General features: G+C 38.8%; 3 protein-coding genes across 5 annotated transcripts in view; 1 reads left to right on the top strand and 2 right to left on the bottom strand.

The window, feature by feature from the left end:
- abl1 (c-abl oncogene 1, non-receptor tyrosine kinase) overlaps positions 1–8,051 on the bottom strand; it is a 31,191-nt gene extending 23,140 nt beyond the window's left edge. The window contains exons 1-3 of one of the 3 annotated variants that reach the window (XM_037979625.1): positions 7,525–8,051; positions 5,984–6,332; positions 2,388–2,490 (exon numbers count right to left, since the gene is read on the bottom strand). In XM_037979625.1, coding sequence (XP_037835553.1) covers positions 2,388–2,490; positions 5,984–6,001 — 121 coding nt within the window. In that variant the 5' untranslated portion in view covers positions 6,002–6,332; positions 7,525–8,051. Of the gene's footprint in view, positions 1–2,387; positions 2,491–5,983; positions 6,367–7,524 lie in introns of all 3 variants that reach the window. The other 2 variants (XM_017407657.3, XM_017407656.3) reach the window with 2 other exon arrangements.
- A 1,389-nt stretch (positions 8,052–9,440) lies between these two features.
- exosc2 (exosome component 2) lies at positions 9,441–13,504 on the bottom strand. Its single transcript, XM_017407552.3, has 9 exons — positions 13,165–13,504; positions 12,892–12,993; positions 12,746–12,791; positions 12,453–12,542; positions 12,304–12,369; positions 12,130–12,198; positions 11,722–11,898; positions 10,216–10,344; positions 9,441–9,726 (listed from the first exon to the last, which is right to left on the bottom strand). The coding sequence occupies exons 1-9, from the start codon at positions 13,275–13,277 to the stop codon at positions 9,646–9,648; spliced, it is 873 nt and encodes a 290-aa protein (XP_017263041.1). The 5' UTR covers positions 13,278–13,504; the 3' UTR covers positions 9,441–9,645.
- Positions 13,505–14,641: 1,137 nt separating this feature from the next.
- Positions 14,642–27,960, top strand: part of ric1 (RIC1 homolog, RAB6A GEF complex partner 1) — a 30,519-nt gene continuing 17,200 nt past the window's right edge. Inside the window, exons 1-2 of the mRNA XM_017407927.3 lie at positions 14,642–15,250; positions 19,531–19,638. Coding sequence (XP_017263416.1) covers positions 15,110–15,250; positions 19,531–19,638 — 249 coding nt within the window. The 5' untranslated portion in view covers positions 14,642–15,109. The remainder of the gene's footprint in view (positions 15,251–19,530; positions 19,639–27,960) is intronic.

Below are 27,960 nucleotides of genomic sequence, written 5' to 3'. Positions count from 1 at the left end.
GACAGCAGCAGCAGCTGCATCAAACAGAAATCAATGGATGTCACCTCAAGGGAGGTAGTGACTGATTACCCTCTACCCCAAAAATAACTTCAGAGTCAACTTATAACCTGAATTCTTTAGGAGAAGAATGTTAGTTTCCTCATTTATGTTTTTGTCCTCTCCTATCAGTGCAGCATTTTTCCAGCTTACAGAAATCCTCAGCTGTACTTCCTGGAATCCATGACGCCACAGACTGCTACTGTACCAGTTTCACAGCTGACAACAACTCTCCCATGAATTTTGCTCAGAGTTTTTCTCCTAATTTTACTGACAACTGCATAATTTGCACAGTGCTTCGTGTTTGGTGGCGCCTGAGTTTTCTTGGCCGATTCCAATTTCTGTAGAACTCGGACTCAGATTTCTCTTGAACTAAATCTGTGGAAAAAAACAAACATTTTCTCTAAAAACCTGGAAATAAAATGGAAATTTACAAGCAATACCCTCAAGATTACTGGACAGAGAAAATAAAAATAAACCCTAATTGGAAAGAAATAACTGTGCATTCTTTCATAAACCAGATTACAGCTGATTACTATTCTTAGTTTTTCTTTGCACACCTTAAAACATAAAAACACCCATTTATACCACATTTTTTTCTACAAGACCTCAATTCAAAATAAATTGCAGCTGTGTGCAACATATTACTAAGAAGAAAAAAACTGATTTACTTTAAATGTGTCCGATTACGACATTCAATTATTCACTTGACTGTACCTACACATGTGGCAAATTACAGCTTGATAATCACAACACTAAATCTATGAAACTTAGGCTAACATTTCATCTCTGGTTGCAAATATTAGGTGTCAAAGAGTAGCTTGACATGAGATATGTCAGCAGTTTAACATCCAGCAGGTTCCTTTGAAGGAAACCCTCAGTCTGGGAAATAAAGTGAGCAGAAGGAGCCTCGTTGTGCTCATAATGACATGTAACCAAGCAAGCAGCAGCATGCCAAACGTCTGTGCATTTCCTGTCACTCAGTTTGCCTGGCTAGCTAATTAGCATAGGACAAAACCTTTCTTTTTTTTCCTTGTAAATAACTTGGTTGTATTTGAGACAACTGTTGTAGCCAACCGCATGCAAAATGCTGTATATGAAATCATTACAGTATCTTCCGCTTCTGCTTTTAGTGACTTTTTAAAAGAGGGGGACTGAAAGCTACTGGCACGAACAAGACGGCTAAATAAACGAACCGTCACAAATAACCTGCTTGGAAAACAGAAGAAACAGGCCGGGGATGCAAAGAGATATTAGCTGTGACACCTGGATCTGTTTTTGTCAGCAGGGACGCCTGTGACTTGATGCACTGCTATTATCAGAGCCTATAGTTTAGTTTCCACGCAGCAGGAATCCTAAAACATGAAACTTGTGTTTCTTTTACGTTCCCAGCGTACGGTTTGTTCTGTGTTTTGTGGCTCTAATTTTAAATGTTAGTGTTAAAAACAACTAATTACACATTCCAGCATGATCTATTCCCTGCATTAAAAGATAACTGAGTCTTGGTCATATTTACTGTGACTGATTCATATACGCACTGTAAGTCGTTGACTAAACTCACCCTTAATATACTGTATTTTGTTTTTGAATAAAAATTGTATCTGCCCCCAACTTTAAACAATTCTTATAAAACAAAAATGTCTCAGTTTCACAGTATGTTATCAATCATTAGGAAGCCGCCTATCAACATATTAAAAAATATATATTAGGATGTTTAAACACTACTGCATACCTTCTTTGTTATGAAGTCACACGTTTTGTTTTACATTACAATACTTGAAAGGAATTACATTTAAAAACACGTTTTTTTCCCCCCACATAATATTTTACTTCTTAATCTAAATACCGCCACCTCTGGGTGGTCAATTAGATTTTTATTGCAAAAGCTTTTCAAGCACAACAATGGAATAATAACAGCTACAAACTATAATAAAACCGATCCTTTTGACTCCAATGAGCTCTACTGGACTCAAATTTCCAATCTAGAAGTTTTCTTTTTTAACTTATACTAACAATAATAATAGAAAATATGCTCTAAAACTCAAAGAAATCAAGTCACAAAAAGAGTGATCCAGTAAATCTGTCGTGTTCAGACTTGTTATTTTAAACAGGCCTGGTAACATATTCCATCTTGTCATTTCTCGATCAATCAGGTTGCCAGTTATTAAAGGATATTCAGCTTCTTTAAGCACTCTCCACAAAAGCAGGTGAAAATATTGTAAGGGACACAGTTTCAGGGACTTCACTGCTCTGCTCACTCCTTACAATCTGTGCGAGCGAGCCAGTGAGCTCATACCTATGCGCTGTAAGGTACACAGAGGAGCCGAGAACAGAAACAGGTCTTTGCTTGCCTCCTCGCTGTCGGTGCGTTTCTCCCAAGCAGCTGCATGCTGATTGAACCTGCCTGCTGGGAAGCAGCATGGTGCTGGCGATCCCGCTTTTAACTAGCCGAGGCTCACCAAGAGAGAGAGAGAGAGAGAAAAACATAAGCTGTTGATGTTGCCCTCCTCTCGCGCTGTGGCTCACATCTCCTCTTACGACCTAACCTGCTCATCACAAGGGGGAAAAGGGCAGAAGGGGAAAACAAATACGCCCCGCCACTGACCCTTTGCCAAAATCGACCCATTTACCGACAAAAAGCTTTCATTCTGTTTTTCTAACCTTCTCTGTCGTGTCTCCTTCTGTGTTATACAAGACTATGAGTCAGCGGAAAGTGGTCCTGCCAAGGCAATCATAATACCACACTTTTGGTAAATATATCAGTTAGCTGGATGCATCCTTTAAAGTGGGCAATGATTATTTTAAGAAGCAAATAGGGCTCCGTTTTCAAATTACAACCTGTTTTTTTTTTTTAAACAGTGACAAATTTATTTGAACTATTTCCTGCTTACTTTTCCATCTACTGATGTCTTAAGACAGAAAATATCGGTGCAGTTTAGTTTTGATCCTCCCAGGACTAACTGATACAATCATTTCTGTTCAGTTTTGATTTGGAGACAGCACATTGAGGATTTTTTTCCCACCACATGCTTTTTTTTAAAACCACACATACGCAATATTCTAGCAGACAGATCTGCATGCAAACCAGGAGCTTTCTGCCAGTCAGAAGTATTGTCCATTCATAGTTTGAAAACTCTGCCTAGCAATCTGCTGTGGAACGCAAGGCTCGCCGCTCGGTACATACCAGTTTTGGTCTGAAAGACACATATGTTCACCAATACACCCCTGAACTTTAAACTACTGATACTTTAATGTGACCAACATCTTCTGTTGATGCCACCTTTGTGCTGATGATGAACCAGATAGTGTCTCTCTTTAATCTGAAGGCTGCAACTTCAACGGTTTCCACAAAAACTACCGATTTGTCAGAGCAAGGGACAGGTTTACATTTCAACTCGTCATATTGAAACGAGCTCAGGTGAAGAGATGGAAGTGGTCTTTCTAAATCTTTTTTTTTTTGTTTGTTGTTTTTTTTTTGCAGGCTAGTATTTGAAGCTCCAGAGGGTCTGAACCCATACAAAATAAAATCTTCAATTTTTACTTTGCGACTTCACATTGGAGGCTTTAATCTTTACGTTAGAAGTCACCTAAGTGGGGAATTTCTCATATTCTTTTTCACATTAACTTCTGAAGCACCTAAACTTTATGATGCTCTTTGTATATTTAATCATTTTACCACTGACAGTAAACCAATCATCTACAAGATGATTTATTTAATTATTTTCAGCATTTCTTTCTTTCTCAAGCTTTTGTCACTCTTCATTAAACTTACTTTGTAATACCTTAAGAGCATTACATTCAAATCAAGCACTTGTTTTTCAAAAACCCACACAATTCGTGAAAATCAACATTTCAGACTTGCAGACTTTTGACAATTTTTAATTTATTCATATGGCTAAAATTGTCTAACAAAATATTAGCATTAAAGTTTTTACTTTAAATTTCATACTGAATGAGCATTTGGTGTGACCAAGTTACTTTTGAGCATCTAATATAAGATCATTTAAATCATTACAGGCTTACAAGAAGGAAAAACAACATATTTATTATTTTCTGAATATATACAAAGACTATATGTATTTTTGTGCTTTGACTGTTTTATGTTAACTAGCTATTAGTGGACAATAGATAATAGATACAGACTGGTTTGATGGCATTTTCTTAACTAAGTCTAGTATAATCCACCTACTGTAAAAACAAAAAGTGAAGTAAGAAACCAGATTGAGAATTCATGAGATGTGCTCAAAACTACCTAAGCCTGCTTTCTGTGCACTTCCAATCTGATGTGACAGAGGAACTGAAAATTAAAGTCTAACCAGCAGAGAAACAGAAACAGATAACCTTACATAGAATTATGACACACTTCCCTGCACACCTCATCTCCAGGTAACACTTGAAATATTGTATTGTGATTCTGCAAAGTAAGTAAGACTCTGTCAGAAATGTGTCTGTATTGGTATATAAACAGCAGATTAGTCAATAAAAGGCATGATTTAAGACAAACTTGTTTTTTTAGCACACCTAGGTAAAGATCAGGACTCAAAAACTAAATTATGTGTTTGGGCAAGTAGGAATTAATGCTGTTGTATAATCAAAGCATTTGAAAACGTGCACAAGCCAAGATTTATATTTCTTATTCAAAACATTGATATCTGTTTGCTATCTGCTCATGAAACTTTGACCTGAGTCTGATGACCATCAAAGGCTCCATTTACAACCTGCGCACCAAACCTTCAGTTTTCTTTAAAGTAAATGATACGACAAATACAACCTCATATAAACCAATGTTTATACTCGTCACTTTTTATTGTAAAACATGATCAAAATAAATAACCCACATTTTTGCTTTAATCTCTTCTTAAATGTTATCTGCAGAGATATGTTCATGTTTTTAAAAAAAAATCCTACTTGCTCCATTTGCCACAGCCACTGTTTTGCTTTGTACTTTATTAAAATACAACAATCAGAAAAATCCATGTTTACTTTCCTAATAAGTTGTAATATTACATTTTAGACAAACAGACTTAGCTGCTGGGGCATAGTTTATTGTTTTAGAGTGCTATTAATGCTTGAAACTGTCTCTAATTGTTTTGTGTACATGCTGTTTGGTCTACAAATACACAGCCACAGTGCAATTTCTCTTATGTTGACCTTTCTGTATTACATTAAAAATGTATTCTGGTTTAAATTTGTGCCTGAAATGAAAATCAAATGTACAGAGTAATATTTACATTTATACTGGTACAGGAATTACACACATTTGATTATAGTTAAATACATGTTTTTGCATTATGCATCCTAAAATTGTGATATTAGTGATTTCACAACACAAACACAGTAGATGGGCTGGTTTTGAACACATCACATTGACTGTGATTTAGTTAATTAGTTAACCACGGCAGAGATTGAATCAGCACACCATAGGAACTGCACTTTGTTGCACAGTTTTCACGTTCCAGCACCAGTAAGTTATTGTTTACCTCACCAGAGTACTCTGCATCTCTTTGAGATGCTATCAGTTCATCATCCTGCAGTATTTAGGTGTCAACTTTGTATTATAATCTCGAGATTATAAGACGTTCAAATGTGTTGTTACAGCCACTCAAGCATTTGTCTCTTATCCACCCGGCTAGCTGCAGTTTCAATAAAACAACCACCAGCGAGTTGATGATCTCTGTAGGATTTTATGATTGCATTTATGCACCATGATGGCTGAGGAACTGGAACCTAACAATAATGAACCGATTTTTAAATCAGTTTCAAACTAAGAGGTACATAAATAACCCAGATCTCTGTGTTGTTAAGACAGAAAGATGTGATTCTAAACTAATGCTTAAACATTCTCAGTCATGATTATTTGCTGAAGAACCCCATACAGGTTTGAGAACTCATTTACCTGCTAATTACAAATAATCTTTTAAGGAGTTTATAGGGGTTTTGATCTTACCGTGACGATCAAAAACATTGAAGGGCTGGCTCACATGGCGTGATGACTCTCTCTTTCCCCCCTTGATGAAGGCCGGCAGACTGGGTCTCCTCTGGTCCCCTACAAACTTCCCCGGCTGCTGCCCCATAAGGGCCGGGTGCCAGGCTGGAGCCGGGACTCTCCAAGCTGGTACCACTTGCTCACCGTCCGACTGCTGGGCCGCAGGCAAGGAGAGGATCAGGAGAGCATAGAAGACCCGTCCCCTGGCTCAGACCGTCCACTCCAAGGAAACGAGATACTCGGGTCTCATGGGCAGGTCCAAATTACTCCAGTGTGTCCCTGTGTATCATGGATTAACGGGGTCCGGGTCCTTCAAACGACAAAAGAAGGCATTTGTCGGGAATCTAAAAGGAGAAATAAGAACCTGGACTTGCTGGTGATTTTAACAGAAACAGATGTAAGACTGATCGATGCATTTTATTTATTTTTTTTTACACTGCGAGCCAAAATCACTCTCCATAAGCTAAGCTTGGATGCTGCAAACATTAATAAATCAATATCTATTATTGAGTTACGTTATCTTGAAAGAGACTTGTCCCAACATGTTTTAGCATATAGGATAAAGGTGATCAGTCTGACCAAGTGTGCACTGATTTGCTGTGACGGCTCAATCTAAAAGGAAAAGTCGACCGAAACCATCAAAAGCTTGTCAAATGATTTATTTACTGTCAGATTTTCCAACTTTCTTATTCTTTCTGAAAACTAAGGAAATAGAAACCTGCTCTGTTACCTCCACTTCCTCCTTTTAAAAGCCACACTGCTGTCATTTAACCTTAGCTTACTGCAGCCTACCTATAACTATCACGGCACTGTTTTGATCTGAAAGAAAAAAACAATATGCAGAAATACATACACATATACATACATACATATACACACATATATATATATATATATATATATATATATATATATAAACTTATCATCATATAAAAAGTTTATTGAACTTTATAGCAGAGCATCATGCTCTTAACCCTACACAACAATCGCACAACTTCCACAGTAAATTTTCTAATTATTTGGTTGGTTTTGGGGTAGCTTAAGTGCAAAGATTTTATAGTCAGTTTTTCTACAGGTTTATTATCTCTATTTTGTGATAAATAGAATACTCCTAATGAGGTCTAAACTACAAGGTTCACAATAATTGCTGTGTAAAACTGTATGCTTGAGGAATGAGCTGATTATTTATATATGTATATGATATTTTGCACATAGATTAAGCAGCATAATGAAACAGTCTGCACTTTTTACAAGTGTTTAACAATTTGTTAAGCTATACAAGGTGATACAACTGGAAATAACTATTTTTTTAATCAATAGTTGTGAGAAGCAGACTCTGTTTAGAAATTCAGATTTGTGCTTTTCAGAAGAGCCTGAAAGCCCAAATGTTTGTTTGTTTGCTTCATTTGTTTCATACCTTGGACAAAAAAGCCCGGAAAGGACCGACTTGATTTAAACTTGCATTGCTCTTTTTTGAAGACGTGTGTGTGTGTGAAACTTACACGACTGCAAACCCATTTAAGTTGCTGGTTAGCCGGCGACCTCCAGCTAACGATGAAGACAGCCATGGACGCTGGCGGTATGCAGCCTCTGAACGTCGGGCGGTCAACCGTTGGCTCGCCGCTGAACAACCTCCAACGACTGCGCTAAAACGTCTCCCAACAAACGTGGACGAAGACCATACTTTCACATTTTGCTCGCCCGAAGTTCGTCTTAAACTTCCGTGTCCACTTTTTTTTCTCCTCTCTCTCTTCCCCCTGGTTCGCGTTGAGCTCCCCCCCCTGTGGAACCCGGAGCAGCGAGAGAGAGAGAGAGGCTTTAAATCAAGGAGGCGAAGAAGAAGAAGTTGTTGAGGAAACTCCGCCGGGGCCGACCGTCTCCTCCGCTCACGGCAGCCGAGCTCTCCGTCGCCCGGCCCGCCGTCCGGCGCTCCCGCCCGTCGCTTTCCCGTGAAAAAAGCGGAGCGGTAAACTTTGGCCGAGTCGCCCGAGGCCGCCACACTTCCATACGCAAGGTGGTTTACAGAAATATGTGGGTGGGGCGACGCGTGACGTCACGTGCGTGCGTGCGTGGGCTAGTACACGGGAAGGGAGACGGGTGCAGAGATTTTGCAGGGACACCACCTGAATCTGCTGCTCCTGGCTCTAATAGGTGCAGTGCCTGCTGGCCAATCAAAGGCCGAATTTAAACAAACCTACTAAAAGTCAAAAAAAAGTGAAACTCGGCTCCTGGTTGTGGCCCCAAAAAACTACACAGCAAGCTCTCCAAAACTCACTTCCTCCTATATATTTAAAATAACAGTCCAGAGATGTTCAAAATAACTAAAAAAAACATTCAAACTTGCAAAAATGTCATTGTGAACATCCAGTACTCATATTATGATTATAGTTAAAAAGCTACTTCAGTCATCAGCAATTGGAATAAGGACCAGCAACAACAAATATATAAATATTTCAAACACCCATTAAGAACTTGGTGGGATACAATTTTAACACAAAACAGGCAAGGAACTATGGCTACATGTTAAGTAAATAAAATGAGTTTCTCCTAATTATATTAACCATATAAGTTAAAAAGTTCAGGATTAGTTATTCCTAATTTATTCTTAGTAATATAATTTTTACTACTAGGCACTAATTCTGACTATTAAGAATGTGATTTTGACAAAAAATGCTTTAATTCAAAAAGTAATTAAAGACATGTGTTGTTTGATTATATGTTAGAGCAACCTGCCATAAACAGCTGAAAATGCTCATTATATGGCAACATTGACGAAATTTTGGATTTCTTTCTCTCCTTTGAGTCAAACATTAAATGCATCACCAATGTCTTTTTTTATCTCAAAAACACTTCAAGATTTCAGCCATCACTTTCCGATTCTGTTCATACATGCCTTCATAACCTCCCGCCTGGAGAACTGCAGCAGTTTTGTTTTGTGGTACCAAGCAAAGCTCCAAAAGAAGTCCTTCTGCTGGAGTTCTCACCTACAACAAACTCTGGCAACACATCAGTCTAACCTCTATTCAGCTGTCCTGACTTTCATTTAAATCTCAGATCTGTCAGAACGTTTTCATTCTCCTTCATCCTTACATCTCATCCCTGAACCTCAAATCCTCTGCAGCAGATCTGCTCGCCACTTCCCACACCGGGACGCAAACCTTTGGTGACAGAAATTTCAGAGTCGCGGTCCAAAACCTCTAGAATGTTGAAATTTGCAACGGTAAAACATTTCTTAATCACCAAAGCATACAATCTAACAGACATTTTTCTTTCTCATAGGTTTCATCTCATTTGGTGTTTGTTTTATATCCTAAACCCCCATTAAAAGAATCCTTTGGTTTAATAAAAAGGTAGTTTTTCCCCCATCTTAATTGTTTCATAGAGCACGTGACTAAGATTTTGTGAAAAAAGAAGCACAGAAATCTCAGAAAATTTATTTCAGACAATATAAATGTGTTGTTTAGCACATATTAGAAAAAGTGTTACATTAACTGGTCAGATGGATCAGTTCTGTCTGATATAAAACAACAACTGAGCACTTTGCTGTCACAATTAGAAACATTTGAAAAAAGAAGAAATAGCAGGAAACCTGTTACATCTTTAGGTAATACTTGAAGAGATTTTTAACTTTCTTGTTCCAACAGCTTCTGTTGTGTCAACATCACAATCTCCTCCATCACTTCTGGTTTCAAGACATCCTTGACCTACGGAAAGAGAGAAAAAACAATAAAGCAGACACTTGTAGAGGAAAAACAGATTTAGTGCAAATGCTTTCATGAAGGTAAATAAATAAATAGGAGACACTGAATGTGGCTTGGACTGTTAGCTAAGCTGGTTCCCAAAGAGGAAAACTTCGTGGAAACATTTTAACAAAATGCAGCTAAGCTAAAGCACGTTATTAGGTGCAGCATTTGTAAGAAGTAGGTATTAAATCATATGTACCCTACTTGAGAGATTAATGCATTAAACTTGCCTTTTCAAACATCCAAGAAAATCTGAAAGATTCAAAGTTCATAATGGCAGTAAAAATTCTCAATTTGGCCACCAGGTGGTGCAATGAACAACAGAAAAAGTTCACCTTGTTTCCAGTTTCACCACATTTGTTGGTATTTCTCAACCATTTGTATTAGTTAAAAAAATAAAAGTTTGAGTCTGAATAAATGACACTTCAGAGCATCGTCAGCAACCCTCACCTGGTGCTGGAGCGATGATTCGTAGCAATAGAGAACGCTTGTGTCGTACAGCAGCATTTTGTGCGCAGCCAACGCCAGCAGGCAGTTTCTCAGCCGTGAAATCACCTCTCGATCTGACAGGCTAACAGGCTGAGAGGGCAGAGACAAGAGACAAACAGGGAAACGACTTCACTTCAGCTTCTGTGCAAGCAGTGAAAATGTCATTCAATCATGGTTAAAATAAATAATCCTCTCAGTTCTAAGTTTCATTTACAGTATAAGGACATACAAACCATCCAGTCCTTAACAGACTTTAAAATTAGGTCAATACAACCTTAAATATAGAACAACACTGTCACGACTCTATATATTTTTCAACACACACACATTTTTGATTAAATCAGATTCTGCAGAAACATCAGAAGTCAGCTTCACTTTGAGTGATTTAAGATCAACATGCAGAAACAACTGAAGATTAAAGAATCATACCTGGATTGATAAATATATACAATACTTCTATGTATATCTGCTTTTTCTTACTGGATTACTTCAGTTAACATAAATCACATTTCTCTGACTTTTTTAAAAATCATATTTTATGCATCCAATTCATCTTAAAATGTATTCAACTCCTTGATTTTTCTCATAAACCTATGATAGTAACTTTAGTTTATATGGTGCCGTCACGGGACCCAAGGATGCTTCACATACATCATTTTTCAAAAAGGAAAAGCCATTTAAATGTACATTCAGACCTATTTGTTGTTTAAATGACTTTTGATAAGAAAAACAGCCTTATGTTAACATCATGTTGGAGGTTTCCTCAATTCTTACAGGAAAAATCCTTCAAACTCAACCAGTCTGAGTAAGGAGTAGGTAGCGATGCAGTGTGATTTTTATGCTGCTACAGAGACGCTCTGCTGGGTTCAAACCCGACTTTGGTTAAAAAACAAAGTGGGTTAAAGAAGCGATGTTTAATGGCAGATTTTCTTTGCAAGTGGAGCAGGGAATTAAGACCTAATAGTCAAATCTTCGTTTGTCATATCAAAGAACTTTTCTGTTGTAAGAATCATTCAGATGTTTTATTTCAAGCAGAAACTTTTTTTTTAATGGCTTAACTACAAGTGACCCTGTACCATAAAGTCCACGAAGAACCGATGGTTGTCCTTCTGTAATGTGCTCAAATAAATTGTAAAGTTTACAGTGTAAACTGTAAAAAATAACGTTTACAAAAGTAGAATTGGAGGAAGCCCATCAGCTCTTTGTAACCTTAATGTCGTGTAGGTCCGGCCTCTCTCTACTTTCAAATTTCGGCTAAAAGCCTTTTGAGTCCAGCAGCTGAACTGCTGAGGGACTTCCCATGATGCATGTAGTACTTCTCTTTTGTTGTGGTTTTAATTTTTCTCTAATAAAACAAACTGGTATTATTCCACAAGAATATCTTCTTTATTCTAAAGTTCGCACATGTTCAAGAAAATAAGACTAACATAGTTTATGAACCACTTCTCTGCATGGTTCAAATTCTACCTCCAGACTGGTGTAAAAGCCCCCAGCTTCCTCCTCCTGTTGTCCTGGTGTTGGATACAACCACACAAAGCCATTATTGCCAAGAATGATGGATGCCCCACATGGTAGGTTGTGGAAATGTGTTTTCTGCCTCTTGATCAAAGAAGGTGAAAGCTGGACCAGCACCCCTTGACCCAACTAATAGTCAGACAGAGCAGAAACAGATTAGGTACAAGAAAATTGTTCATAAAAAAACATAATAAAATTTTAATCAATTTTTGTAGAAATAAAATACAATTTTACAAATTAGAAGCATAAAATTAAATACATAAAGGTGTAAAATTAGCAGCATTGTGTCTAAGATGTCAAATATCATAAATTAGTTGCATTCTATCACATTACTAAGTTTCATTATGTACCGTAACTTACTTTTCCATATTTTAAACTACGAGTGTGAAGTGAAAGGGCTCCATCTGAGAAAACCGACTGCACCTCTGCCTAAAATCCACAGAAAAAATCCACCCCAGTCATTATAATTGGGAATAAATAAATAAAAAAACATGAAGCAGCAAATTAGAGATTATTAAGAAAAATCTGTCTTACACTGATGAGGTCGCCCTCATGAAGGTACTCTCTCATGGTGAGCTCATCTTCTGCTGATCTCCTTCTCTAAAAGTTCAAATCAAATAGTTCAGCAAACACTTTAATATGAAAACCTCTGACAAACATGGCTTTCACTCCCATCATCTCACCAGCTCTCCTCCAGGCAGATTGACAGAGGACAACAAGAGGACAGAGTCCAGTCTGGAGTTGGTCTCAACCTTCCATCGTTTCTGTTGCACCTACACAAAATAATGATTGTTGTGAACATTCCTGCTGAAATGACAACAACTTGTTATTTATGCAGAGCAAACACGGTGAAGTTAGAGAGGACATGGAGGTGGATAGAGGGAGGACAGAAGAAGCAGAAGACAGAGTTAGATGGAGGAGGATGACTCGCTGAAAATGGAACAGCTGAAAGAAAAGAGGAGACACGATCCCTCACCTCTGTGATTCTGCCAACTACAACGTCTCCAACCTCCCCGTTAAATCTGCAACAACACAACATTGCATGTGCATGCTGTAAACCAAGCATATTCTGAACGTTGGCCAGTTTTTAATCATTTTAGGAGTCTCAGGTAAATGATTCACCTAGTCTTAAGTGGCCTGACGCATATTAGTTTGTCCACCCTCTGCACCTTTCCAGCCACTGAAGCTGTCAGCTTGTCTTCATCAACATACGTCCCATGACCTCTGTGTAAAAACATTGTACAGATTTATTAATACGTCTGCATAAAAGTTTCAAACAAGATTACTATACATGCCTAGCTTTTGTTTTTGCTCATTTAAAGTAGTTATTTCATAAGTAACTCTCCTGATGTTCTTGTCTCGTACAGGTGATTCCTCAGTAAACACAGCACTCACCTCATGAAACCAGTGTCTGAGGTAATAACATCCCCGGGCACGACCAAGTCCTTTCTGTCTAAGACAGAAACCGGCGGAGACTTAACAGTGGGTAATCTCATGTCCACAGCCATGCCGCTTCTGTTTCTTCTTCTTGTCTTCCGTTTACGGCAGCTTCACTTTCAAACCGCAAGATACCGAAGGATGACGATAATAATCCTGAAAGTTTACTATCCATGAAATTAAAACAGCGGTTTTAAAAACGCCCGCCTTAACAAGACGTACGAAGTGTAAAATAAATGTAGCAGTAACGGACCATGCTAGGCAACACACCTTCTTCTTCTTCTACTTCCTTAATGGCGTTTATCGAAGTGAGCGATGTGCTGCCGCCCCCTTGAGGTCCGGAGGGGACATGACACGATCAAGTGTTTTATTTATCACTCATTTTAAATAATTTATTTACTTTCTTTTTTTACTTTCTGTTCAAATTGAACTCAGTTAAAATAAAATCACTTTAGTTCACTTTATTTATTTTTACCATTTCACCATTTCATAACAAGAAGCAATACGAAAAAGGAAAACGTGTCTAAAGCAAATCCAGCAAATCCATTGGACTGAACTCGCAGTCAAGCTCAGTCCAGTTAATATGAGTGCAATTCAACTCATCATTTATATTTTGATCCAGTAATGTCAAATTCAGATTTAGATCTAGCTGCCTGCAACCCAAACAAAGCCATTTAATTCCTGTCTGATACATTCCAGTGAATTTGTCATTATAAAATGCTAGTTTGTAAAATGTTTTCTTGCCAAGAAAGCCAGTGGACTGCACCAAACCTTTACTTTGATTCAGTCCTATCAGCATGCATGAGGCAGCAGAGATAGTGAAGTGGAGAATTCACTATTAACAAGATTTCTCTATTGTGGACTGTAAAAAACTGATGTGGATTAAACAAATAATTAAAAGATTTTCTCTGACTGTAGTTTAACATTGCCCCCTTTTGGCTGTACGTTCTTTGATTCTGAAACAGAAACAATACATCTGTTCTTGGTTGTATCGCTTTTTCTCAATTATGTGAGGACTTTCACAGCTGGACTCTGGCTCTGGCTAATGTTCTGACCATCTCAACCCAGACTTAACTTAATAAAAATGTAGTTTTGCCACAGTGGATTAAAAGAATGTTTATTAGTCAAGCAGTTTTAACAAGTACTTTGACCCCAGACTAAGGTTCAACATAAAAGCCTCTTTCTGTTTGTCTTTATTTCATTTTTTAACCATACATCTAAAACAAATGTGTCATTTGTTAGTTCTGCTTACACAAACATTGTACAGTATTTTAAAGTTAATACGAATAGAAGAAAGGTTTGTGGACTGATTTCCTCTAACCACTAGGGGGCAGCATCGAGCCACGTTGCCTTCGTCGCAACGTTTCACATAACAGAGCGGTGACGTCAGATGTCAACACGTCCGTTCTGGCCAATCAGCGTTAAGTCTGATAGACTTGTAAAAATGGCTTCGGTGAGGTTCAGAGGAGTGAATACTGAACGCGTAGCCGTTAAGAAACACCGAAAAAACTGACACGGCACCGGGAGCGAGAGCTAACCGACCTCCTTTGTCAGTCGCCGCTCGCTGTTTTGTGGTCACGCTTCGGATCTCGGTTGCTTTTTTTATTTTGTTAGTTTGTTTTCGGTGACTCTCTGTGCTCCCTCGAACCGCTCATTAGCTTAAGTTGTAAAACCGATGCTAGCCCACGGCTAGCCGCGTAGCGTCGTCGAGCTGCTCCAGTCTCTCTTTACGGCATCTGCGGGTTGATAACCTGAGCTGTGCCCAAACCCGGGCTCATGTCCCAGTTGTTGTTTTCCCAGCAGAAAGAACCGCTCATGAGTCACCTGGATTAAAAGCGCAAAACTACTCGAGGAGGCTCGGGCACTGTTTGGAGTGTCGAGGAGGAGAAGGGAGTTCGCCGTCATGTATTTTCTAACCGGCTGGCCCCGGAGGCTGCTTTGTCCGCTGAGGAGCGCAGAGGAGCCCTTCCACATCCAGCCCAGCTCCCAGAGGTTCTACTTCGCCCTGCTGTCAGAGACACAGCTCAGCATCTGGTTCAGTCGGGTAAGTTAGGAAAAACAGCTAACACTGTCGGCTCTAAAAATAACTCAATGCCAGCAGGGCTACTTTCACTTTAATTCACACCTCCTCACCAACTACAGGTGGTTTATTTTTTTAATTATAAATATTAATAGTTAAGTAAGTGGATACACCTGTCTCATAAACGACAGGTAACATTTGGTACTCGTCATCTCAGACTGTTAGTGCGCTTGCGCAGAGTGAAGCCTGTTCCTCTCCATTCTTGCTGTCATTTGTCACAAAAGATGTGCTACTTCTTCTTTTCCTTTTCCTTTAGTCTTCCCCATCACTGGTAACAAATAAGGCTCTTGAGTGTGACATTGACACACACGTACGCCCAGGTTCAAAGTTTATATTATTACCAGCATGGGCTACCCTATAGTGTTAAAAAGCAAATACTGGCTCTGACGAGATGCTGAGGTAAGTTCAGTCTGTCTACAGTTCAGCCTTGAGCTCAGAAACTCAACAATGAAGGCAACGGAAGCTGTCTGTATTGTAATATTTTTTAATAATTCAGTCATACCAGAGGATTGATACGCAAGGCATTCATTATTGAATGTATAACATTATTAAAAAAAACATAGCATTATGTTTTTTGAAAAGACAAAACAGCGTTCAAGAACAACACAGTCTTTGTTGGTGGGACAAATGGGGTCTGATGATGTAACATGAGGATATAAAAGGGATTTCTTTAGAATAGTTTCTTCTTCAGTAAAATGTTATCACATCGCTGTTATTATTTCACAGTTTTAATGTCTGTTTGCATGACTTGATCACCGTCTACAATAACCTACCGTCCTCTTGCCTGCCACATGTTCTGTTAAGAGCAGAACATCCACCCATCGGACTGTGTTGGAGGCAGCTCTCTGCGGGGATGCTGGCACAAAAAAGAGGCTCCCCTTGCTTCACCCCTCCATGCTTTTCCACAAATATGTCAGCCACATGTAGCCCTAGTAGGAAAAAGGCATTTTCACGCAGCGTTGGTAAGAGCAGCACTTCCAGCACAACGCATTCAAGCCAGTTGGCTCTGTGGTTGTCAGCTCAGGCACTTCAGCCCCCGTTCCACCTCCGTGTCTTATAAACAGGATGGCGACACACATTAGTGCCACCATAAATGTGCTCTGGGAAAAGAGCTTTAGTTTTGCTACTGGACCAGCGCTTTTGCTCCTTTTTTTTTTTTTTTTTGGCTCAACCATTTCAGCTGTGATTATATTTGGCCTGTTTTCCCTGACCGGCTAATCAGAGGTCACCCTTAACAGTGACGGTCCAAAGGTCTACTGAGTTTAAACAAAAATCTACGTAGTTTTTTTCTTTTTTCCTGTTATATACTAGTTTAATTCACAGTTGTTTTGAAGAGAGATGCAGATTGCTACATTTGCATAAATTTTAAAGGCAGCATCATTGCCTTACCGCAGTGTGAAAATAATTAAACATTTTCTGTGCTTTATACAAATTAAAGTAACTTGAACTGTGTTGAAGCTTTGATTTTTCCTGAGAAATTCCTGGACAGAGGAAACGATTCAGCAAGATTGGATACAACTGCTGATGTGACATTTAAAAAAAAAAATCAATTAAAGCATTTTCTTGCCATAAAATGCATAACAATAGCTTAATCAGTCTTTCTTTATTCTAGCCGTTGCTGTTTTTAATCATAGGTGAAATCATGCAGGAGTCTAGTTCGAACAGTTCTGCTGTTTATTTATTTATCTAACAATGCGATCTATCAGATTATTTTCATAGCTGATTAGCAGCCAAATGAACCCACTGCTCCGGTGCATGCCTGTCCATTAATTCAGCTGCAGCAGTTCAGACTTGTGCCATGTGGAAAGTGATGCATACATATGTTAATAGGTCTGACCACCAATATGCTACGGAAAAAGCACCGAGGGGGCAATTAAGACGTGACGCAGAAACCTCAGGATGCTGTCCTTTTAATGCAAAATGCCTGTCTGGTAGGAGCTTAAATACTCCAGTTTATCAAAGAGGTGAATGCCTTATTAACATGTTATTCCTTGAGATATTCACATGATAAACATGCCCAAGAAAGCCAGGTAAAGGCTTGAATGAGTTGTGGGAGCAGTACCTAAAAAATCAAAAAGACAAATTGTGATATTGATTAGTTCAGGACGGAGCATCGTCCACCATTCTTGACTTGAAACTCCAAACACAGATCATTTTTAATTGTGCACTCTGATCCTCATCTGTCAAGAGAATTCCCTTTAGCAACATAAAGACTGATCATTTCGGTCTTGATAACCTCGCACATTGTTTTTACCAACCTGTGTTCCGGTCTGTCTGTATATTATTGAGATGCAGCAACAATGGATGAAGGTCACTGCTAATTTCCTGTGCTGCTTACAGGATGTGATAATATTTTGTTTCCTTTCTTTCCTTTTTTTAAGAGCTCTGCCTGCCTACAAGTACCAATGAGGAATGTGAAAAGATAAATGTGTCTGCGGGGTTGATTGGAGCAGTGTTTTCCTCCTGACATGCACCTTTCACATCTGTTATTCCCTTAAATCCACAAACTATTTAACCCGACAAAGACTTAAAATTCTTTAATTCTTCTGTTCGTATTTTTTCTTAAATATCTGATTTTATTAAAAAATAGATATTTATACTACACAGAAACGAATAAATTAGTAGAGGCAAATGCAGAAAAAATCTATTAGCATGACATTTAAGCTGTGGTGTAATGGATTGCGGCGATATTAAATATAACAGCAGTAGTTTGCCTCTGTCTGATCCAGATTAAACCAGATTAAACTTTTAAGTTTTTTAACTTTTACACCTCTGGCTTCCTAAAGTTACCCTTTTTCTTCATAAACACTGTTATTTGACTGAGGTGATTTGGTGAATTGAAATGGTTTTAAATCTTCTATTTTTTCTTTCGTTGCTTTTAACCATCACGTCCCCCGCTGTTCTCTCTTATCAATCCCATCAGCTCATCGGGTGTCATCACTAACCTAAGTACCGTAATATCGTTCATTATTTCTTGTCCAAAAACAGTGGTGGCGATTGATTGAATAAAATAATTTGATGCAGTCAAAAGAATTCGGTGAAACAAAGCTGGAGAGCTAAACATCCCATATGTTGTCGTTTTAAAGCTTTAAAAAGGAGAGAGGCTTCTGTTTTTCCAGTCAGCTGTGTATTAATTATTAATTCAATGAAACGGACACTGTAGGACAAAAACTGTTAAAACCTCTTCTCTAATTCCAGTGACTAAAGGTATCATTAGAGTTAGAACTGCTGGAAACCTTTCCTGACTTTTGTTACCTGACCGACACGCAGAGTCCTGGTTTTTCTATTGAGACTGATTAAAAACAGAATTAATTGCTTTTTCTACAGTTTTTTTTTTAATTGCATTTGAAATGATTTAGCTGTAATTTTACCTGCATGTATCGTGCAGCCTGAATCAGATGCCACTTTTCCTGGTTAAAAAAAAACAACAGGAGAAGTTCCTTGTTTGTCCCTTTCAGTGAATAATTAGCTGTTTCTGCTTTTAGAAAATAAAAGATGGCCAGCACTCTCAGTCATCAAAAATAAGACATAAAAGCTCAGTAATAAAGACTTGGGTGTCCGCTGCACTGATGCAACATCTTGCTTTTTTGCAATGTAGTTTTGGTAGAAAATATTTAGAAATTAAACAGAATTCACAATAATGGAATTATTTGATAGGTTTTCTCTTTGGTGATCAGTCTTTGTTCATTGTAGTTAGTGATGCAAAACACTTTGTAATATTTGGGGGGTTTTTTGGACCACGTTTACAGTAAAGGTACCTTTTTATAAAGGGTTTATGAATGCATTATGAATACGTTATTCCTGAGTTTGAAAACACTTCATAAAGCATTTCTAAATCAGCTTTAATACTCTGAAGCGAGATCACTATTTGGGCAAAGATGAGTCTGCGTTGTCCTTTTTTAACTAATGCAAAATCACTACTTGTTAATGGTTTATTAAGTTTCATTATCAGCCGTTTATAAGGGTATCCTTATTGTAAAATGGTACGTATATTGTCAAGATCCCATCCCAGCAGTAAACCGAAAGCCATCTTACAGTTTTGCTGTTTATTTTTAGTTTTTTCACAATGCTACAAATAGTGTTTCCATCACAGATCCTTTACGTCCTTGACCATCTTCTCCTGGAGCTCTCAGAGTTTTAATAAAAGTGAAATGTTTACGCCATGAAGCGTTCAGCTGGCTGTAATTTGTGGAGTTCTCGAAGTGCTCATTTTCTTTTCCGTATCCCTTCTTCTTTGCACACAGCCCAGTGTTTTGATAGTCAGCTACATCGAGTCTGTGAAGGCGGCGGCTCAGTTTGGCTTCTACCAGAAGGCAGAATGGAAACCAGACGACTCCATGGTAGCTGTGGCGGTGAGTGCACTACTTTACCATCTTCTTACTTTAAGTTTGATTCATTCGACTCACGTCCTGTTGGTGCAAACATCTTTAGGAATAAAAGAAAATAGGAAAATAATGTTTTCCGCTTGTTTCTCTGATTTGCAGGGTATTCCACATATTATCAGAGCGTTAAATGATCAACTTTAAGTGTGTGGCCATTTCACAACACAGGTGAAATCCCACAAACACTGTAACTACTGTGGGTTGGTGGAAAAAAACTTAACAAGACCTTTCCACATCCATACAGGCACAATGTTTAGAGCAATAAAATGAAAATGGCAGCACAACAAGCTGCCTTTGTGAGGTGTTAGAACACAGGAAGACTCTTTAATTTTCTTCCATTTTACCCTCCTTATTTTCTCTTTTTACCTGTTGCCTGCTCGGTTTCTGTTCTCTAATAGCGCTCACTTATTTCACTGTTGTGTGGCCACATTGATTAATAACACATGGTTTTAGTTTTTGGGTTGATGATGATTCATTCATCAGTCACATACACTCGGGTTTTATGGGGATCTCTACAGTGTTTAAAAGCACAGAAGCAGTTTTTTTTCCTGATTGTATTTCACAGCACAGTAAGTAGGACAAGTACTACACAGAAAGGGATCATATTGTAACTTAAAATGCAATTTAAAAATATAAGTTGCTAAAAAAGCAGTAAATATTCTCTTGAGTTAAACAATCTGTAAGCTGACCAAAAAACCTCCATCTCAGATAGTGTTTGAATGCTTTGGTTGCTCTTTGTTTCTTATCTGAGGTGTTTCTATACTTTGTCCTGTGTTGATCTTTGTGCTGTCTGACTTTGATTCAGTCTACTCAAACAGAAACAGTAGTTTACTTTTAATCAAATTGTCCGGTGGTTTATCAGTTACAAGGGTTTCAATTTCGCTTTGGATTTTTTTTTTTTAACTTTTAGCTCATTCATTAGCCGTGAGTTGTGACTGAACTCTGTACTAAAAGAAGATATGTTTGTCTAAAAGCGTGTTCTGGTCTCAGCTTTTTCTGGGAGATGGAGAAGGACAAATTTTCATTTTAATTAAGTGTCTGATTAGGAGAGCACGCTTAAAAACTCCTAAAATATCACCCACAAGACCTACTTTCTTCTCATTACATTGCTGCACTGGCTCAACTACTAAAAATATGCAAGTTATCAGCTCACAAAGCTTACAGATTGATCTTTTTTTTTTTTAATTCTGGCTTATTGCCAGGGAGATAAAATGGCCACGTTCTCACCAGCATGTTTCTGTTTGCACGCCCACGCAAGCTTGGTAATGGCTTTTTAGTGAAATCTTTCAGTTTATTTTCCTGATAACAGTATTACCTTTAAATAGTAAGGTTAACGATTAGGCTAACGTGTTCTGGATGACTTTGTGTATGTACTTGTTTTTTTTTTGCCTTTTTAGGACCTTTTCTGGTTAAATCTGGAACAGTAGTTCTTATGGGAGCCAAAGCCTGGTTCTAATACAGTGAAGCATCATTTTTGGGTTAAGGTTGAGGGTTTTGGCCTGGGTACAAACTACATTTAAATTAGGGTCAGGTACGTACTGGTAATGCTTAGGTTTAGGGGTAAGGGTCAGGACTAGAGAAATGAATGGAAGTCAATGCAATGTCCTAATAAGGATAGAAATACGAATCTTTGTGTTGTGTTGGGTGTGTGTGTGTGTGTTTAGCCTGTTTCCCATGGGCTTGACTCGGCCCTACTCGGGTCTGCAGAAGCTTTCCACTGGGTGATCCTACCTGCTTCCAGCTCGGTTCTTAGAACCTACCCGACTGAGGTTCTAGGCGAGCCGTGACAATGATTTCATATCAGCAGACTGCAGGACTTTGATTGGCCAGGAAGCCCATCACTGGACGAGTCACAGCAACAACATTGTAGTTTTTTTTACAGCTCCGCTGATTAGCTTTTATACATTTTTATTTATTTATTGTAACATAAACCTTGTCAGCCTTCTCTGGCTCCCTTTTAACTTGCGTCTGATTAACCATAGACTGAACACCAGACATACCGTGGCATCGATATCCTACATTGTTGGGCGTTACATCAGAGGAGCGTCGGGCAGCCTTGCTATGACGATCTTGCCCACATCGAGGCAGCACTCAGTTGTAAAGAAAATCACAGAGACTGTTCAGAATAGAATTAGGGTGAGGTGGGTTGTGTTACACTTGACAATCGAAAAACGACGTGTGTGTGTGTGTGTGTGCCTGACACCTTAATATCTCATGAACCACTGGATGAATTTTAACAAAGCTTGCAGAAAGTAATCACTGGATGTACATCTACAAGTCTTTTACTTTCAGTCTGATTCAAGATGGCTGCCACAGATAACCAATCTAAAGAGAAAAAAAAACACAAATGTCTGTAACAGAGTTAATTTTACAGATACTGACCTAAAATATGGTGTGGTGGTAGCTGAGACTGACCCTCAGCAGGTCTTCTGCCTCAGATTGCAGTTTACATTTATGTTTAATTTACCATTAATTACTTGGAGCCAGTTTGGTCCGTCTGTTGGCAAAATATCTCATGAATCAATGGATGGGTTTTAATTAAATGTTCAGGAAATAATCACTATATGTACCTCTAACTACTAGGTTTTGGAGTTAATCCAATTCAAGATGGCTGCCACATCCTGTCCATCACAGAAATATCTGTAACTCAGATAGTACATGATTGTGCATAACATGATTTTCAAGTTTGACCAAAACGGCTACAACTCTGGTGAGTGAGACGCTTTCCTTCAAGGAACGTTCGACCTTTAAATACATTAAAGTGTCCACCGAAGTCTGGGGAATCATTTTCATGTTGTGCACAAGTAGTTGCTTTATTTAAGGAGCCTTGACACCATCTTTGAGCGGAGGATTGTTTTAGGATGTAGGCTGACAGACTGAGATGTTATGTTAAAAGAATTCTATTTGTGACAATGACCAAGTCGCGGTGTTGACCAGAACAATTAAAGCTTTGACCTTTTTGAGAAGCTGCAGTTTGACCCATGCAGAAATCTTCTCCTCTTCTTCCTACTACCAGAGATCTTCAGTTGAACTTTCTGCCACAAGGATAACTTCGTCAAGGAAGTGTGTTAAGTAATCTCATGTCAATCAAGTGTCTGAGTCACCGAATGACTAATTCATGCTTTAAAGGCCACATGAACGGCAACACAAAGGACAGCCACCAAGATGCAGCGCAGAGGCGGTCGGCTGAAACCAGGAAGTTGAGATTCACTGGACTTATTAGAATCTGCATCTGAAATTCACCTCGTTGTTTTTCTGCCTACAGGGAAGTGTAGACTTTGTCGACTGCCAGGATTAAAATTGCAAGTTTATTTTTGTTGTTTAAGCTCTCTTGGCATTTGCCTTCCTATTTTTAAAAAGGTTGAGATCTCATTTACAAATAGTTAAAGCCTCGACGTTAAAAGTGACGTAAAAAACTGTAACAAACTGTTTAAAAGGCAAAGACACTCACCCTGCTGGGTTCAACAGATGAGACTGATTGACTTTTGAACTGGGGAAGTCTTTTAAAAGCCCAAATTTCCTAGTGTGTTTTAGGCAGTCATTTTATCTCAGAAGAAGTATTCAGATTTACCTGCGTGGTGACCATATTCTTTTTAATGCCCAGATGACGCCAAAAAAATAAAAACGGTTCAGAGCACGACAACCTCCAGACTTATTGATGCTCATCCCTTTTGGTTTGTTCTTTTTCACCCCTCTCTGCTTCTAAATTCATTCTGACTTCTCTACATGAGGGAAAAACAACGCTCGTCTAGTGTTAACACAACAAGGAGCAGGTGAAGACGTTAACCAAACCGTTCAAATTCGTCTGTTTCTGACTGCTGAAAGTACTCAAAGTTTTGACAAATCTCTGACTCTACTATTAAAAAAAAAGACACCATCATGCTTGAAGGAATGCACGTCACCCGCTGTTTGTTAGCTCTTAAAGTAAATCATGGGAATGACTCTCAGCTACCAAAAAAACAAATTTTAGCTCAATATTTGTCAAATTGACTGAATTGTAGAAACCCTTTCTAGTGACTTTTATTTGTCTCTGTGGGAATGTAGCCTCAAATCTCATGGACATATTAAAAGCATTATAGCTGCTGTTAGCATAGCATGTGTTTAAAAAGCTTCAGTTTGTCTTTAATTAGCTGTTTTGCTAACATAATTACTGTTAAATTATTCTGTTTTCTTTTACTACTTTATTTTTTTTCTGCCAAATACATGAGCTCCTTTTTAAATGTTTGTTAAGAAGAAAAAAAAAGCAACTAATGTGACTTGATTTGAAATGTGTTTGGAGATTTTCTAGAAACTGCGCAGGTAGTTGTGGTCAGATCAGAGCTTCGGTAATCTAACACCACTGAAAATCAATCAGAAAATGTTAAGATTAGAACATCTCTTCATCCATAAAATAAAACCAGTCGAGTCACGAGACTTGCTCTGATCAGATGAACTAAACACGAAGGGGCGACTTGTTATCAAAAGCTTGTGATGGTTGCTTAATATCCCACATGCGACACATTCATAAAAATTCCTCGGCAGCTGAGCAATTATTCAGAGTCGTCTTCCTGTCTTACATCTGAATTCTGCACCCATTTCCAGGTAACGTCGTCTCCTGCCAGACAGCATTTCTTTATCTTCCAGAAGGCATGACTTCTCACACCTGCGCTGGTATTATTGTTTCGTTTTAAAGAGACTTGAGCTACAAAACAATAAAGGCAAGCTTCACCCAGGCAGCACTACTTACTCATAGTGCCAGCTGTTTCCCAGATGTTAGGCTGCTCCGAAACCCTGCAAACCTCGAGGCTAGCATAATCACCCTCCCAAACCATGGCTGGGACTATTTTTAGCCGATTGTCTGTTCAAGACTGAGAATTCAAGAAAACTAACCAAAGGGAACTGACAAAATGAGAAGGAGAACAGAGAAAAAAGTCAACTTCTTCAAATCGGGGAAATTCTTCTCTCCATTTAGCTTTCCTTACGTTCGTTTTGGGATCCGTTTGAGGCCAAAATGTTCCCTCTCTGTGTTTAAACTCAATCCCAGCACCGCTGAGGAAAGTGTCCTTTGCCAGGAATTCTGTGCAGCTTCGCTTCTGCACGAGCACGCTCACGCGCATGCTATATTTTGTAAGTAAAAAGCAAAAAAAAAAGATTTAAGGCCAAAAGGAGACGCGGCTCTTTGTTGTTTTCGTGAGAGTCAGCAGAGTGATTTACAAATAATGGGCTGAAAACTAAAAAATGAAGAGTCTATGATTTCTGCAGTGATTTGTTTTTCTGAAAACAAAAGCCGCCCTTAGGTTGAACATTCACGGTGCAGCGCAGGAACAGAAGCGCTGCTCTGTGACTACATCAACAAAGTGTTTCAGTTCTGCTGTGGTTCGGTTTTCCATTTTACTGTGTCCACTGCTTGATTACAAGAAGTCGCTGTAGTGTCTCTGACAGGCTGATCTGGCTTTGACGTAACTCAAAAGTTAATCATTTTATTTATCACTGTTAAACAATGTCCTCTATTTTCCCTCTACTCCAGATGAAAGTAGCATCAGATTCCTAAGAAGTGCTAACAAACAAAAGTTTGTTAATGATGAAGACGTGTCTCGTCCACCTGAGAGCTGTGTGTAACGTCAGATATGTCACACATTTATGCTCCGCTGTTAAACCGTTTTTGCTTGTTTGCACTTCACATTGATAGCTACGGCTTTACAGCCACACCGCAGCTCGCTTTTGCTTCGTTAGACGTTTTGCATACAACCCCAATCCAAAAACAAAAGCAACCGCCATTTTAACAACAGTCCTGCAACGCCTAGGACCTGAGGAGACCAGTTGCTGGAGGTTTTGGAGGGTGATGTTGTCCCGTTCTTGTCCGGTTGAGGATTTTAACTGTTCAACAGTCCTGGGTCCTGATTGTTGGGTTTTTCTTTTTATGATGCTCCAAATGTTTTCAGTTGGCGAGAAATCTGGACTGCAGGCAGGCCAGTTCAGCACCCGGACTCTTCTAGCATGAAGCCATGCTGTTGTGATGGATGCAGTATAAGGTTTAGCATTGTCTTGCTAAAAAAAAAAAAAAAAAAAGCATGGCCTTTTTTTTTTTGAAAAGACTCTGTCTGGGATGGTAGCATAGGTTTCTCTGAAATCTGTGTACTTTTATGCATTAATGGTGACTTTTCAGATGTGAAGGCTGCCCAAACAAGAGGCATTAATGCACCCCCATACCATCTGAGAGGCAGGCCTGTGAACTGTGTGCTGAAAACAAGCTGTATGGTCCCTCTTCTCTTTAGTATGGAGGATGTGGCATCTGTAGTTGCCAATAAGAGTTTCAAACTTTGATTCGTCTGACCACAGAACAGTTTTCCACTTTGCCTCAGTCTATTTTAAACAAGCTTGGGTCCAGAGAAGATAAAGTTCTGGATGGCGTTCACACCTTGGTTCTTCTTTGCGTGATAAAGCTTTTGAAGATGACGGGATATTCAAAGTCTTTATATTTGTATAATTGAGGAACATTATTTATAAGTTGTTCCACTATTTTTAGATGCAGTCTTTTGAGATGTGTTGCTGGCATAAAATTCAAAATTACCATTTTATTTTCTTAAAAATTGGCACAATTTTTTATTTTAACAATTTAAATGTTTACTATATTGCATTGTGAGTAGAGTTTATGTGAGTTTATGAGATTTACATATCCTTATATTCTGTTTTTATTTACGTTTTACACCAAGTCCCAGCTATTGTAGAATTGGAGTTGTACATTTACAGTATGTCCATTGTGGCATCGAATGTCTCTGCTTTGTGCTCACAGTATTGAGAAGTGCACTTCAGGGAGCCATCACAAATATACACGAGCTTGTGTGTGTGTGTGTGTGTTGTTGCACCTCAGGGGCCTGTTTAGACATGCAGAAGAGGCTTCAGTACGCCATCACACTGTGTACACACTTCTGCTGACTTCCCCTTTTCTCCACAGGAACTTCCAAACTCTTTCTTTTTGCTTGCCTAAAGTCAGCTTTTTTCTTATTTCTTTCTATTGGCACGAGGCCGAGGCTTTGATGTTTCTGTTTTCAAATCCAGCATCGAGTCCAGGAAAATGCAGAAATGAAAGAAGTAACGCATGAAATGCTGAGGCCCTGTTGTTTAGTATTTATGTGGGCTGTATTATCTGGAAAAACCTGATTTCCCCTCCACACACACTTTAATAATGTGGCTGTTCTGTCCTCAGTGTTTAGGTTTTAGTCAGGTACATTTTAATACTTGCTTCTGAGTTCTTTGGTCACACGGGCTCAGCTCTTTCTGAGATGTATCGTTTCAGATTTCAGAGTCTGTCCAACTCATTGTTAGAGCTTCTATTAGCGGAAAGACAGAAACAAACAAACAAACAAAAACCTTTAACTTCCCCTAAACTGGGCACCTGATGGTATTTGAATGCCAGTGCCTGCTTCATTGTTGTTTGACTTGACAAAGGCCGACGTCCTGCCTCTTCCTGTACCGTCATCTCCATGTGTGAGCATACAAACAACTAGAAACGTTGCTTATTTCTCCATTTTCGTCCGCTGTTTATCTATTCCTCTGACAAGTTGAAATAAACTTATTGTTAATGGATGTTTGAATGCTTTTCTGTCAAACTAAGGGGTTGTATAGAGTATTCACTAAAGTTGTCCCATGTTGCGGGATGCGTTTCTTGCTTTTCATCCTCCCAGCTTTGATATTCTCCTCTTTCTGTAATTGACTTGCTTTAGAAGCGCAGGTTTAGGTTCGCTGCTCCGGGGAAGGACTGTCATTTCAGGGCTGGACTCCTGGGATTCACGCCAGTCGTATGTCTGTATGTCGCTGACGGGACTAATGCAGGATTCACAGCAGCACAAACCTTACTGTCATCACCCTACACAGAGTAAACACGTATGTGTATTCAAAGATCGTCAATGAGCTAACATGCAGGCCTCCTGTTCTACTTGTTAACTTTCAGCCAATCAGCATGCGATTTAAAATGAGCCAGACGGAGAGAAGTAAACAATGTACTTGACTTCTTTTGATTATTATTTTGAAATCTTCATTTCAGCCAATCTCAAAGGATCTTTTCTTTACTTTGTTTGCTTTTTTGTCTCAGCAGAAGCAAAGAAAAGCTAAATGGTTAATAACAGCACAACCATCTCTGGCAATCATAAAAACAAAATAAAAAAAGGTAACAAAAAGGTAGCCTGCTCCTTGGCTGTTCCACGTCTTTGAGACGGCAAACTGCAGCACGAAGATGACAAAATAGATACAAAACCATAAAAAGTCACGAGTTTTCCTCTTTTTTTGAAACTGAACTTGAGCATTAAACACCAT

Source organism: Kryptolebias marmoratus, linkage group LG14, assembly GCF_001649575.2.
Source record: "Kryptolebias marmoratus isolate JLee-2015 linkage group LG14, ASM164957v2, whole genome shotgun sequence".
NCBI lineage: Eukaryota > Metazoa > Chordata > Actinopteri > Cyprinodontiformes > Rivulidae > Kryptolebias > Kryptolebias marmoratus.
Note: the sequence above shows the minus strand (reverse complement) of the source record. Positions and strands in the feature narration are given on the sequence as shown.